Source organism: Pithys albifrons, chromosome 9 (genome assembly GCF_047495875.1).
Source record: "Pithys albifrons albifrons isolate INPA30051 chromosome 9, PitAlb_v1, whole genome shotgun sequence".
NCBI classification, from domain to species: domain Eukaryota; kingdom Metazoa; phylum Chordata; class Aves; order Passeriformes; family Thamnophilidae; genus Pithys; species Pithys albifrons.
Window position 1 is genome coordinate 9,220,217 of NC_092466.1, and position 14,088 is coordinate 9,234,304.

General features: G+C 38.7%; 1 protein-coding gene across 1 annotated transcript in view; it reads right to left on the bottom strand.

The window, feature by feature from the left end:
- The window catches only part of NHLRC2 (NHL repeat containing 2), a 34,436-nt gene extending 20,511 nt beyond the window's left edge, over window positions 1-13,925 (bottom strand). Inside the window, exons 1-5 of the mRNA XM_071563562.1 lie at window positions 13,608-13,925; window positions 11,208-11,360; window positions 7,236-7,691; window positions 4,736-4,857; window positions 3,109-3,238 (exon numbers count right to left, since the gene is read on the bottom strand). Coding sequence (XP_071419663.1) covers window positions 3,109-3,238; window positions 4,736-4,857; window positions 7,236-7,691; window positions 11,208-11,360; window positions 13,608-13,770 — 1,024 coding nt within the window. The 5' untranslated portion in view covers window positions 13,771-13,925. The remainder of the gene's footprint in view (window positions 1-3,108; window positions 3,239-4,735; window positions 4,858-7,235; window positions 7,692-11,207; window positions 11,361-13,607) is intronic.
- Between the last annotated feature and the right edge of the window lie 163 nt (window positions 13,926-14,088).

Below are 14,088 nucleotides of genomic sequence, written 5' to 3' on the forward strand. Positions count from 1 at the left end.
AAGCTGCTCAATGCTATCTAGTTAGTATGTAGCCAGATTAAACATTTACACTTCTTTTTCTTTCTCCTTTTCCTGTGCTGGATAGCATGGCTTTGGACACTGAGATGAAACTCCCAGAAACATCACTTGTTTAAAAATTATAAAATTCATATTAAAAAACTCAACTATAAATCTATCTTCTGAAAAGAAGAAAAATAGCTACGCAGATCTAAGGCAAATAGGAAAGCAATGCTGTTACTTCCCATGTGCCACGCCAGTTAACACAAAAGTCAAACTTTTAAAATTTGTCATGAGGAACCCAAGTTCTTGAAGAGCACATTGCCTGCTGCAACCTGCACAGAGAGAGATATAAGCATGTGCAAATAAAGGATACTGTTGTGTGGATGCAAAGAAAAGTAATTTTTGAAACTCTCATTAACTACCTCACCCATCCAGAAGTCTAAATAGACACTGGCATAGCAGTTTTAACATATTGACAACAGGGTATCTACTTGTGGGCAACACTCTGAGAGGCACAAATGTATCCTGTGATTTAGTGGATAGTGACAGAAGATCTCAGCAGGCTCAAGCAATTGGCAACTCAACAACACACCCTTGACAAACGCTGCTGCATTGTTGACAAACTATTTTGGTGTCTGAAAAATGCTTGTTAAAGAATGCACTACAGACTAAAAGTCACAGTCCTGGTTCCTCATGCTCTGGGGCAGACCCTGCTGGCATTCTACTCAATAAAACACTCCATTTTGACAACCCTCCCTGGTTATAGCTTTCCAAAGAATTTTGTATTGCTATTACAGTAATCTGTACTTTTCCCAATTTTATCCACTTGGCTTAATTATCCTCTCAAAAAAAAATTTAAATTGATTTAATCTCATCTTAACTGACAGTTTATATTATATTTTGCAGCAATCTAAACAGAAAACTGACTAGTAGGTTCTAATTGCATATGAAACAAACTACACTGGTCTGAACAGACTGCATTCTGAAGATCTGATTTTTATGTAAATACTTATTAAAATTCAGCAGTCAGTGTTAAACAGTGCAGATGACTAATCCTCCACAGGCGACTAACTCAGTAAGTACAATGTTCATGTTGATAACAATTATCATATCAATTAACATTTAACAAGCAGAGCTCTCAAAAATAAAAATTATCAACATACATTCAACTACTGGCAGAAGAGAGCATCATAAAAAATTAAAAGTAAAACTATAGGGGACCTTGAATAGTTCTGTCAACCAGCTCAAGTTTTTGAACACTAATCAGTTATTTGTCTCCTCTTTGCAGATTTGTGCAGCAGCTCTGCAATAACATCCGACAGAGATCAGCTTTCTGGCTCAAGATCTCTTGAAAACTATACCACCTAGTCACACAAGTCTACTGATTCACAAAAAAGAAAAGGAGACTGGACAAAATTCAACAAAACTCAGGCCTGCATTAATACCAAGTTGCATCTGGTGAGATTCCCTTTCAGGTATTCCTCTGTTCTCCTACGAGTAGGATTCCATATGCTTAGTATAGACTGGAAGGGTTGCTGACAAAGCCTCTGAAAAATGGCTTTGTTCTGGGGGTAGAAGACACGTTAATAGAGGTGTTTATTAAATTTATCCTAGTTGCTTACTGGAGTACTCAAGGCTGCTGGTGGTGCTCTGTCCACACTGACAGTGTATTTGTACCAGAAGGTCTCTGTACTATCAGCAGTTTAGAACCAGCTCCACAGACCGGGGGGAACAAGACCAGAGGAGGCCACGAGTACGATCTGAGGGCTGGGGCACCTCTGCCATGAAGACAAGCTGAAAGAGTTGGGGTTGTTTAGCCTGAAAACAAGAAGACTCTGGGGAGACTTTAGAGCACCTTCCAATACTTTAAGGGGGCTTACAAGGGAGCTGGAGAGGGACTTTTGACAAAAGCATGAAGTGATAGGACAAGGGGGAATGGCTTCAAGAGAGAGGGCAGATTTAGATTAGACATTAGGAAGACATTTTTCCTGTGGGGGTGGTGGGGCTCTGGAACAGACTACCTCCTGTGGATGCCCAGCCCTGGAATTGTTCAAGGTTTTGGCTGGATGGGGCTTTGAGCAATCTGGTCCAACAGAAGTTATCCCTGCCCATGGGAGGAGATTGGAACTAAATGGACTTTAAGGCCCTTTCCAACACATCCTAATTTGAGCATGTTTTCCTCCCTCATTACTGACCCAAGATTTTAACAAATGCTTTCACATCAGTAAAAGGCTACAATTTACTAAACTTGCAAAACAATTCAATTCAAGATACTAGAGGTAAATCATGCTACTTCCCCAAGCCATTCAAGGAATTTGAACATTGAAAGTAAATTTTTTATGCCTGAAATACCAACCTAAGAGTTTTATGCCCTATTAAAGCATGGTTCTATCATTGTTAAGAAAATGGCATCTGTAACTTTTAAATTAAATTGAAATGGAAACATGAGAAAACTGCCTCTCAACTCACAGTTAATAAAACATGGCAGTTATGAGATGTCAAGTTCAGGTATGTGTTAAGTGAATCAGCAAAGAAAGCTACTTAAGTCCCCAGGAGCCGATTCTTGCATCCTGTTATGTAAAGATTCATTTTACCTCCTGATGCTTGCAAGGTTTGTTCTGAGGTATTCCTCTCCTATCTGACTGACTTGAGCCTAATGATTCTCTGTCACCTAAACAGGAATAAACAGAGGTCTCTAACTAAAATGACTTTTATTTCCTAAACTCAAATATTTACCAGTGGTCAGACATGTCTGGATCATCAAGGAAAGGAACTTCGATGACAATGCTCCCTTCCTGCAAAATGTACCTGCTTCTTAAGTGATCCTGGCATAAAGCACTGGGCTAAGAAAAACAACCACAATTTCCTTTGTATTTGCATCCAGTAACCACATAATTTACCTCAAAAGAATTTTTCTTTCATCTAGTAGTATTTCAGGACCCAAGACATAACTGCAGTTATCATTTGCCATTGAAACCACTGTTTTTACACTCAGTTGAACAGAAAATTTCCACTCTTTTTTATGTCAGATCAATACCAAAACAGGAAAACTAGCAAACAGTCACGCATGTGTAAATACGAGATGTTAAAACACAATTGATACACTACTTGAACTTCCGAAGACCACATCCCACGGAGAGCTGATAGGCTGCTCTTCTCCCTTTGCTCCACCTTCCTTATCGACACCTTGTATCCCAAGGCCTGCTACAGTGCTCACCAGCTCTAATTCCAGGTCAATCTACAGGAGACAGAATGACACATATCGAAAGTATAAAATTAACTTGAAGTTACAGACAATTTGAACTAGATTTCAAAATCAGAAAAATCCTTTAAAAATCACGTATTTGTTTAGGAAAATGATTTTACCACAAAGCTTGCTGATGGGCAGGGTGGTGTAGGGGTGAGGAAGCATCAGGCAGCATGAAAACCATGTGCCTGGAACTCTCTTACACATGCAACAAAAATTAACACTGCTCTGTCAAGATTTGCTCAGTAGGTGTAGAAGAAAGCATCACAAATTTCTAATAAATACTTAAATAAACAATAGATGTGGATGTTTAAACGTCTATAGGAATATGATATAAAAACTCAGATACTGTATTTCCCATTTCCCTATCACATAATCTGAACAAAACATGTAATTTTTTATTTCATGTCCAAGAGCAAAAAATGTTTTTATTTCATTCCTGCAACCTAAATCCCTTTAATTTTTGTTTACCCTTTCACTTACTCTGTGACTTCCAATACTTCCCATGAATTTATTATGATGATCATGTAAAAAAGGGAGTCTTTCACACATAGAATCTTCTAACTTCTCTGGCAGTAAATGTACTCCTTTTGCAAGGTCCATCATTTGCACAAGCATTTGAAATAATTTCCTGAAGTTTTAAAGTGTTACTTTAATTCTTGGATAGCACCATGGCACATTTAGATGAAAGGGAACAGCCAACTATCACAGAAAATGCTGAAGCAACATGATCCAGATCTTCAGGTGTTTCTGTGCTGTCTTTGCTACGTGCAACTTAATTTCCTGTGGTCACCTGGCTACAGTGGCAAACATTAATAAGATGAGGACTGCAGAGAAAACTACTCTGATCACCAACCAGACATATTGGTGAGGATCTGAGTACAAGACCTGAGGTGCAAACAACACTTTAAATAGTAAGCCTGCATTATAGAGCATCACCAAACTCAAGTTCTGATTACCCTAAATTTCACCGAACCAAATGTAAGATCCAATTCCTACATGCTAAAACTCTGCAAGTGTTTAATCAAGAATACACACACAGAGCCAATTCTGATATTAAGGCAGTTACCTGTACTTTAGAGACCCAAACAGTTAAAGGAAGTTTAGATTGTCACTAAACCACAGCAGTACAATAAGTTTAGATAAGAATCTGGTACTACTGGAAGCAAAACAAAACCAGTTTTTGCTTCCAGTACTAAGAATAGATGTTTCTCATAACAGGAAAGTAAGAATGACTAGAAAAAAACCACAACAAAACCCTGTTATGCTGTAATGAGTAACCCGTCTCATCTTCAACTGATAGGAAGCTTCAAAGTCTGTAACCTTTAAAAGAAATCAAACCTGCACAACAGCATTTATTTATATTGGACCAAATTTTCTTCCTCATGTCAAGGGTATTCAGAGAGTAATTAATTCGGTGTAAACTTTCACCTGTGCAAGGAGAATACAGAAGAGACTAAATTTTTCATTTCCTTACGGAAACTTTACCTTCCTAATTAGGTGATTTTCTGTATCAGCTACATAAATAACATTATTTTTTATAGCAATCCCTTGTGGTGAGTTGAAAGCTGCCTCTGAAAATCTTCCATCTCTCCTTCCACTGTTTGGACCTATAAATAAAACAAAGCAAACTCGAGTAATTTTAGAAAAAAGCCACCTTAAAAATAAAATGCATACATTTCAATGTGTAAGGGAATCACATATTCTAAGAGCTGCTTTCACAGCACCCTGTACAGTTTACATTATTACTATTTTGTGTAGTCTTAGTTTAGTCACTCTGATATATAACTAACATAGCCTGGTGTTATTAAGTTTTGAACTCATTCTGAAGAGGTTCTTGGCTTCTTCAAGCTCCTATTTCAAAGAGAAGTCTTAATAAGGTTCTAAAATGTTCTACAAGATCTTAATAGTGTTCTAAATTGTACTAAAGGACAACGGCAACAATGAAAGACAAAAAAACTACAGCTCTTTTATTCTTGACTACATCAAAGAAGCCAGTAGGTAAAAACTTTCATTTCCAAAACTCTACTCCATTTCATTAGTTTAGATTTTGGTGTAATCACAAATGAAACTAATACCTGATTAGCAACATCTTCTCTTTAATGATAATAATTAGGTAAAAGATGACAGGGAACTAATTACACAAATGAACAGCAAGAATGATGGAGTGACAGCCTTCTGCACAGAATAATTATGAAATAGAAAGGAACATGACCTGAGCAGAACAGTATGAAGGTAAGCATCATATTTTAGAGGGAGTAGCATTTAAAGTGCATTAGCAGTATGTGTCAGCAGAAGACATTTAGGTACGAGTTGTGTGTGTATCATGATTTATGATGCAAATAAAACAATTTCAACCTTTGTGCATGCCCACATTTAATGCTGTATTATCAACTTCATTACATTATTTTCTGCCCCCTGAATCATTCAAGCGAGTCACTGAAATACTCAAAGTTTTACAACCCACTGTCAGAAGTCAATTTAGACCTTAACAATGGACATGACGGACTGAAGTGCTGGAGTATCAGACTCCAGTAGTTCCCCTTGTAAGGGTGAGGTGCACATGCCCAGGGAAGGGAATAGCACAGGGTGCCACAGGAAGGATGGGTACCAGCTCAAAGGTTCGGACACTCCCTCTGAATTCCTGTTTAATGACTATCCCAGAACATTAAAGGGCAGCTTGTGGGCAGAGACCTCATCTCACATATCAAGCAAAAAGCAAATTCTCTTGCTTTTGTTTTAAGAAATTCTGACTGTACTTCCTACAGGCAAAGAGTATTTAGACTAATGCCTTAATGCTAAATCAAGTTACCTTGGATAAATACTCTGTCTATCCAATGCACTGTTAGTTCAAATAGCAAGAGATTTTTCCTTCCTTTCTTTAAACAGCAGTGCCACTCATATTTTTATGAGGTTAGTAGCATCTTGCCACAGGGCAAGCACTTGTAAACACCAGACTAATACAGGACACATCAGCTCACAGGTCCTGATTCTGAGATATAAATGACCCACTGTTTTCAATAATCCAGGGATTCAATCTCTTCCTAAATCTGTCTGTTGTGGTTGCTCCCACATGGAGTGATCCAGCAGCTCTGTACATGGTGCAGTACAATGCAACTCTCCCCACTTTAACAGATTAAAAAAAAAGAAGGCTGAATGTTTAATCTGTGGAAGAGTAAAGCATACAAAAATCATGCCAATTTTCTTAATTTGAGTTTTAAAGCAGGTAATACTTTTACAGAAGCAGTTAGAGAGATTAGGTTTTTTTAAGCTGAAATATTACTTAAACTTTGAAAGAAATGTAACTAAATTTAAAATACTTAACTGTCAATTTTTTCATAAGTTCTTCATATGTTACATCTCAGTTTTGTTGAGAAAACAGGTCTGTTTATGTTAACTAAAGCAACTTTTAATGTGTACTAAGGTGACTGTGTACTTAGTGAAATGCCACTCTTCTTAATAATTTTCTTCTCCTCTTAAAACCAGGAGATCCTATACAGGAATGCTCTTCCAAACCAACAACAGTCAACTAAAAACCACAACCCAAAAACCTCCCCAGACAACACCATCACCCTAATTCAACATTCTGTTCTATTGGACAGAGAGATGTTACAGTCTGTCTTTTCCCTACCTCGCTGCTGGATGTGAATGTATCTAAAACCATTGTAACTCTCTCAGAAGAATACAAAATGTATTTTTGTAATTCATATTGGACATCACATGAAAACAGGAACTTTAGTCAATGAAGCAATGAAAAGAAATTAGGCCATCTCAAATAATTTTGCATTAACAGAGTCCCTGCTGATGGTCTTATACTGTATCTCCCCGAGACGAATAAAAGCGATTTTAGTATAAGACAAAACTCTGGCAATACTCATAAACTGCCAGCTTCTTCAAGGAAAGAATCACCCCAGCAGGCCCAGGGAACATCCTCTACTCCTAAACTGAAATGCAATAAACCTAGATACTTATATATATACACCCTTACCTCCAATAGTGTGTAGAATTTGTCCATTTTTACGAGTAACCAAAATCCTATGGTGTCCAGTGTCTGCTATTACCAGCCTTTCTCCTGAATTATCTACAGTCACTTTGCCAGGAAACAGCAGAGGAGAAGGTGGGAGGGAGTCTCTGTAGAGCTTTATTCCAATGTTGTTATCTCTGATTTGTCCTCTTTCCTTGTAGAATTTCAGTGTTATAGAAGTAAATAAAAACAATTTCTCTCTGTGTCCCTCTCCAACAAGTGAAAACAGCATATTCCCACGAGGCCCAAGAATGACCAGAGTTGGCCAGCAGGACACTTCTAGTTCATGCCACAGTGTTGCATCTGCATCATTGACTACAGGGTGCACAATGTTATACCTCAGAACAGCACTTTTAATGTTATCCAGAACTTTCTCATTTGGGAATTTCGCTGAATGGACACCAACAATAACAAGACCATCTGAAAGGAAAAACAAAGTTGTACATTGAAATGTAATTGAATAAAAGAACAAGGCAAAACCTCATGGTTATCTCACAATGTGACTGCTTTCCGGAATGAGAGAGGATTCGAACAAACTAAAAGCAATTACATGTCAGTAGGAATACAGATAACTATGTGTAGAAAACACTAAAACTCAGAAATAACACTTCAGTAAAATTACTGAACTTTAGGACCATTACTTTCTCAGCTACTAAAATTAGTATATCATTGACCCTGAGATTAGCTCAGTTGGTTAAAACTTGGTTGTAATAATGCCAAGGTCATGGGTTCAATCCCCTGTGTGGGCCATTGACTCAAGAGTTGGACTCAATGATCCTTGTGGGTCCCTTCCAACTCAGAACAGTCTGTGTGTGATTCTGTGTGTGTAATAAACTGTTCTTAGTTCTTGAACTTCTACAGACAAAGGTAGAAAATACTTTCAAAATAATTACAGGTAAGTTGTAGTTCAACTGATACTTTAGGTTTTTTTCAGATGCTTATGATCCCTCATTGTCTTCTGATTCCTATACACAACTGTGGTGTTTTAGAAAATTAATTCTTTTCCACCATTAAGTGGAGGCACAAAAATAACACTGAACTCTAGAAGTCAGAGTTATCTTGACATATCTACCTCTAGATAAACAGTAAAAAAATATAGGCTTCTGAAATCAACACAGCATTCTATATTTCAAATAAAAATGGCAGCATTGACAACTATGACAAAATGACAAACACCACCTGTTACAAGCCAGGCGGGCCTGAATGTAACAATTTCACAGATACAGAATTAAAGAGTCACTATAACTGAGACAGTCTTTATCAACCCCACAGTTGCAGAATGTTGCAGTATCAGACAGCTGAAGTTGTACCATCATCAACTGCTGAACTCCAAACATCAGGTCAAATATTTTAATTGTAAAAGGATCAGCACCAGTATTTATATTTGTCCCTCAAAGGTAGTTCCACAGTGAACACCTGAGTAGGATAAATAACTTTGAACATCCCCTCATGAAGAAAACTCTTGTGGAAACTGATGGGTGCTATGTTGAGAACTAACAATAAGCACCCATTTAAAACACTTTATTTGAAGGATTATGGCAAAGCACAACACTGGATTTATGCCAAGCTATTTCTGAATATTAAAAAGTACTTCCTCTTATAGAAGTAATTTCTGGACTGCAGATAACATGAACTGAATATGCACTGGGGTTTAAAATAACTTTCTGAATGCCACTTGAAACACAGAAATAGCAGCACTGAAGATAGCAGTGAGAATGTATCAGATAAAGATGCTGGGTGACATTTAATCCTATGGAAAGCTCTCTTCATTTTGAAACAGATCCCCTGAAGTTCCAGACAACAGAACTATGGCACATGTAGTAGGATATATCCAATGATTTAGGATCACTCCATACAACCTCTTGGGCTTAAACTGCTCATGTCTGATGATCATGCTGCCCAAGTTTCAACATATTCCATGTAAATGGCATTGAATCACATCAAAAAAAAAGGTAATCAGAGTATCAAAAATATATGTACACAATGTAAAATCAAGAAATTGATTTCTTATAACTAAGAAAAAAATGGGCAGTATTCAAATTTTTAAATAAGAGATCAACAATCTAAATGCATTATGAGATAGATGCTCTGTTAAGATAAGATGCTTGGTTCTTCCAACTTTTATCTTTTTCAGGTTTCCTGAGTCAACAACTCTTCCCTTTTCTTTCTCCTTGTGATTAGTGATTCACGTTTACCTTGGTTGAAGAAGATGCACAGTGATAGGAGTACTGAATTATTTTTCTATGGTTTAAGAAACCACAACCCTTACTGATGTATTTGATATATTTATACATATGACTGTAATGCTGAGATGTACAGACTTAGCACAGAAAAGAAGGATTAAATAATTCTGGAAGAGTTGATAATAAAAACATGAAAACAGCAGAAAAGGACCAAGAGGGAGATCTATAGTGAAACTCCCACCCCCTGTGTATTTTTCTCTTTGAAAGACCAAACATCTTAATCTCTTCCTGAATCCAACTGCTATCCTCTGCTTCCTAATGGATTAAATTTGAGATTAATGTTCCACACACCTGCTCTTCTTTTCTTTTATATCCACTTTCACCCCAAGTATCTCTTCTTTATCTTGTATACCAGTATAGAGATGTTCAAAAACTTTAAAGAGAAACCTTGGGGGAAAGGTTAAAATGAAAATTTTGTTATCAACCAGTTTAACAATTTAGCCTTAAATAACAGACTGAGGATATGGCAGGTATATTAATTCAGTATCAATACTGTAAGATATTTATCATTTAAAGATATTGTGCATTTTATGATCAATGTAATCTTCTGCAATCTCAATCTAGAGCTTCTTCCCAACACATCTGATACCCACAGCACTGCACTTGTTATTTGCTGATCAACTTCTACTTAAAATTGGCTCCCTCCCAAAAAATGCCATGAAGGTTTTTCATTATTAGATAAAGTTCTTAATATGTGAAACATAATATCACATCTCAATTTCTTCCAAAGCAAACAGCTAAGCTCTCCAAGGTAGCAAAATAGTTTCAGTCTTTGTGAAGTGCAATGTAAACTATCGAAAGGACTATGTAAATTTCAAAGATATTGCCATTTCTTTTTCTAGTGAAAGAAGGTAAGACATGAAAATATATGCTGCCAAAACTAAACCAAATCAGACAGAAATGGACTTAAACATTTCAAGACAATTTTATTTACTACATATATAGTAAATAATTTATATATATAATACAATACTTTTAGGGCTGAAAGTAACACTGTTCTTGATCTCACTCTTCAGTCTATTAAAATATCCTTGATAAGTGAGCAGCTGACACAACATGTAGACCACAGCTTATCTCTGACAACTCATCACGATGACAAGAGACTGAATTCTAAACAGAAATTACCCTGCATTTTTATTCACACAGAGCAGGAGACAAGTCTCATTTCAGATGTGACTTCAAAGAGCAGGATTCCCTCTCCAGAATACAGGACTGTTAATGACATACAAAATTACGCCAATACCAAAAAAATTTTAAATCAAGCTTACATATTTTGTTGTTTCAGTTTCAATGGAAAAAACCCAAGTAATCTTAACTGTATCCACACTACCACCTTTATTACATTCTTCTCAGAGATGGTTCCTCAGTCAAGTGTAAACAGTTACATATTTTAACTTTGGGCCTGCATCTTACATCATTTTGGCAAACAGCCTTATTTAAAGATACCAGATTTGGGCTTTAAGCACAAATCCTGTTTGTCTAAGACACAACAAACACCTTATTTAACCCTATTTAAAAATGTGATTGAAGTATATACAGTCACCTCTTTTAGGCTACTTAAAAGATTAGAAGACATTTTTAGACACCTCTGAAATATTGCCAGGAGTTCAGTAACCAGCAACAAAGTGACTCAGCTACTCCATCTGCAACACCGCCAGGAAATTCTATTCCAAGGAAGCCAGAGCACTGTTACCTTTGTCAGAGTACTGGTGCTCCAAGGCGTGGAGATCAGGCAGCAGGTGCAAGCAGTTGATGCAGCAATAAGTAAAGAAATCCAACACCACAACTTTTCCACAAAGGTCTTTGTGAAGAGAAATAGGACCCTCAGTGTTCAGCCATTGTAGATCTGGAATTCAAGGAATGGTGAAACCCAGTTAGGGGAAGGGTAGGGAAAAGCAGACACACCTAATTTACACAACACCACACAACGTTCCTGGTACATTTAACTTTAAAAAAAGCTTCGGTGTCCCTTTCTATGCAAGTAGAAAGGCAAACAATAAGTCTTGCACTTATCCCACTCACCCTACTGTTCCACAATTCCATAATTAGAAAATGGAAAAAAATTATTAACTGGATTTTACTGTAACAGGCATCTTTTAATTCAAAGAACATGCAAGTCACAGAACAAAATTTCATACATTTTAAAACATGATTTACATTATTCATCCTCCAACAACATCCTGTGGGTAACCATCAACCATTTAAAACCCATATAAAGGCCAGTAAAAGGTGGAAAGTGTTAAACTCTTAATGATTTTTCTAAGTTTCGTAAAGAACTGATTTCAGAGATCACTGAAATATTTTTGTGCTTGATCTTGACTTTCAAAGTTTGAAATGTCAGGTATTAATTAATTGTTACATGGAAAGAAATACAGTATTTTCAGATAGACCCAGCAGACCCCTGGTCATTTATTTTAACCACTTCACATGAGACATGAAAGCATTCTTTCCTCACAGGTAACAGATATTCCTCTGATCCCATCAGAATCTGGTATCAAAACAAGGAATAAATATCCTAGATATGGTCTGCCATTATTATCTCTTATAATATCTGAAAATCATAGGGGGGAAAGATAAACGTGATACAACGTAAAGCTGAACTAAATTTCGGAAGGTGTTTTCCTAAAAAATGAGTGTTGACTAATCTAAAAATCCCCAAAAAATTCCACTGACAGTTTCAGCAAAGTCCTTGCAGCCCCAGGAAAAGTTATTCCTGCTGAAGTCAGCAGGAGGCTTGTTATCTGTTTCACTAAGAGGGGGACTGATCTCTACCTCCATATATTTATAAACATATAAGGATGCACACACATTTGGCTTTGGTAACAATAATGACAATAATGTATCAAGTACAAGCATTATTTCCACAGTATAATGGCTTTAGTGTTTATTTTTTACAAGAAAGGGTAGTTTATTTTACAGCATTGTTCCCCTTTTCACTAGAATGAAAATGCCTTTCATTAAAAAAATACTTGGAAAGAAAAATGTTGGTTATCTATTTGAGTTATTTTTAGAGAATAAGTCTTGAGAGAACACAGGAAGTGAAAGCAATATTTATTACAAAAGCTAAAATTCAATTCAGGGGTTCAAATCTAGACAGAGAGAACATTCCTTTTGCTCCACTGGTGAAGAGTCATTATCCACTCCCATGAGACTTGTGATTTTAACCCTGAAGTTCATGTCCTTTGGTCTCTGTCTTGCTGTCCCATGTGAGCTCTCTCAGCTGCACAGAACCTCACTGAAGTAAACTAAGGACTCTTAGAGGACTCTGAGCTGGACTTGCAAGATATTACAAGGTTTAACCTTTTATTAGTCCCTTAAGACAAGAAGAGATATTGGAAATGCATGAAATGTGTGAAAGGGGCAAATCACAGAAGGAAGATCTGTGACATCTGCAGCACAGTTCGTATTATCAGGGAGGTGGAAACTGACAGTGTCAGTCCTGGGGAGGGAGAGGTGGGGAACATCCCAAGGGATGCTCAGGGAAACCAAGGGAGCTCAGGGGAAAGCTGGGAGTTAGTGAGGGCCAGAGGTGACAGATATCAATACACTGTACAGATGGGAAAGGCTTTATTAAAATAAAAAGTAAATTAATGAAGCTAGCAGAGGTTTAGGATAGAGGTTGCATGTAAGTCTGTAGGGCCAAACTTCTCGAACGAAGATTTGGGAAGGGCTCTCCCCACGTTGGGTGTGCCCTTCCAGCCTGCGCAGAGGGTTTTTTAGGTGAGGCACAGCGTGCACAGAACTGGTCCCACCGTTTAAGTCGTAAGGGTCCATTTGCCACGGCCGAGCGAGCTTGGACAGTGACAGGAAAGTCCTCGGGACTGTCACAGCACCCGGTACTAACCGAGGCTGACCCTGCTGAGCATCCGAGATCTGACGGGATCGGATGGCAAGGAGGCATTAAAGCCTGGCTTTTTGCAATGCCGGGGGATGGGGGAGCATGTTTAAAGGGGATCCTTTTCCTTGCCCTTCGCTCCTGGCATTTGCAGGAGTGACACCTGGAAGCGGGGCCCGGCCCTGCCCTCGCCCCTCCGGGCACACCCGCACTGGGAGCCGCAGCCCCGCCGCCTCCCGGGGAGGCCGCGCCACCCACCTCCGCCGAGCTCGGGCACCGTCAGGTCCCGCTCCCGGCTGTCCGCCTTCTTCAGGTACTGATAGACGAGGTTCTCCTTCTCCTGGGCAGTGTCGGCGTCGAGCAGCGCGTACTCGAGCTGTGTCTGCGCGGGCAGCAGCGCCGCCAGCCCGCCCGCCGCCATCGCCGCGCTGTGTGCGGGGCTGGCGCTTCGGCGCCGCACATTCGGCACGGCCGCCTCGGAAAGGAAACACCGCCAAGCACAGGCACGCAGGGACTCGTTGGGCTCAACGCTCGGCCTCCTCACCCATTCCCTGTTTTTACATATCCTTGGTATCCACGGCAGCACATTCCTGACGGGAGCCCGCGGAGGCGATTCCCGAACAGCAGATTCAACACAGCCCGCCTTGAGCCGTGCGGCGGCTTCTGTGCTTGTAAGGTGTCACAATTGAGAAGCACTGGGACAAAGACCAAACCAGCAATTTAAACTCTAGAATCTTTA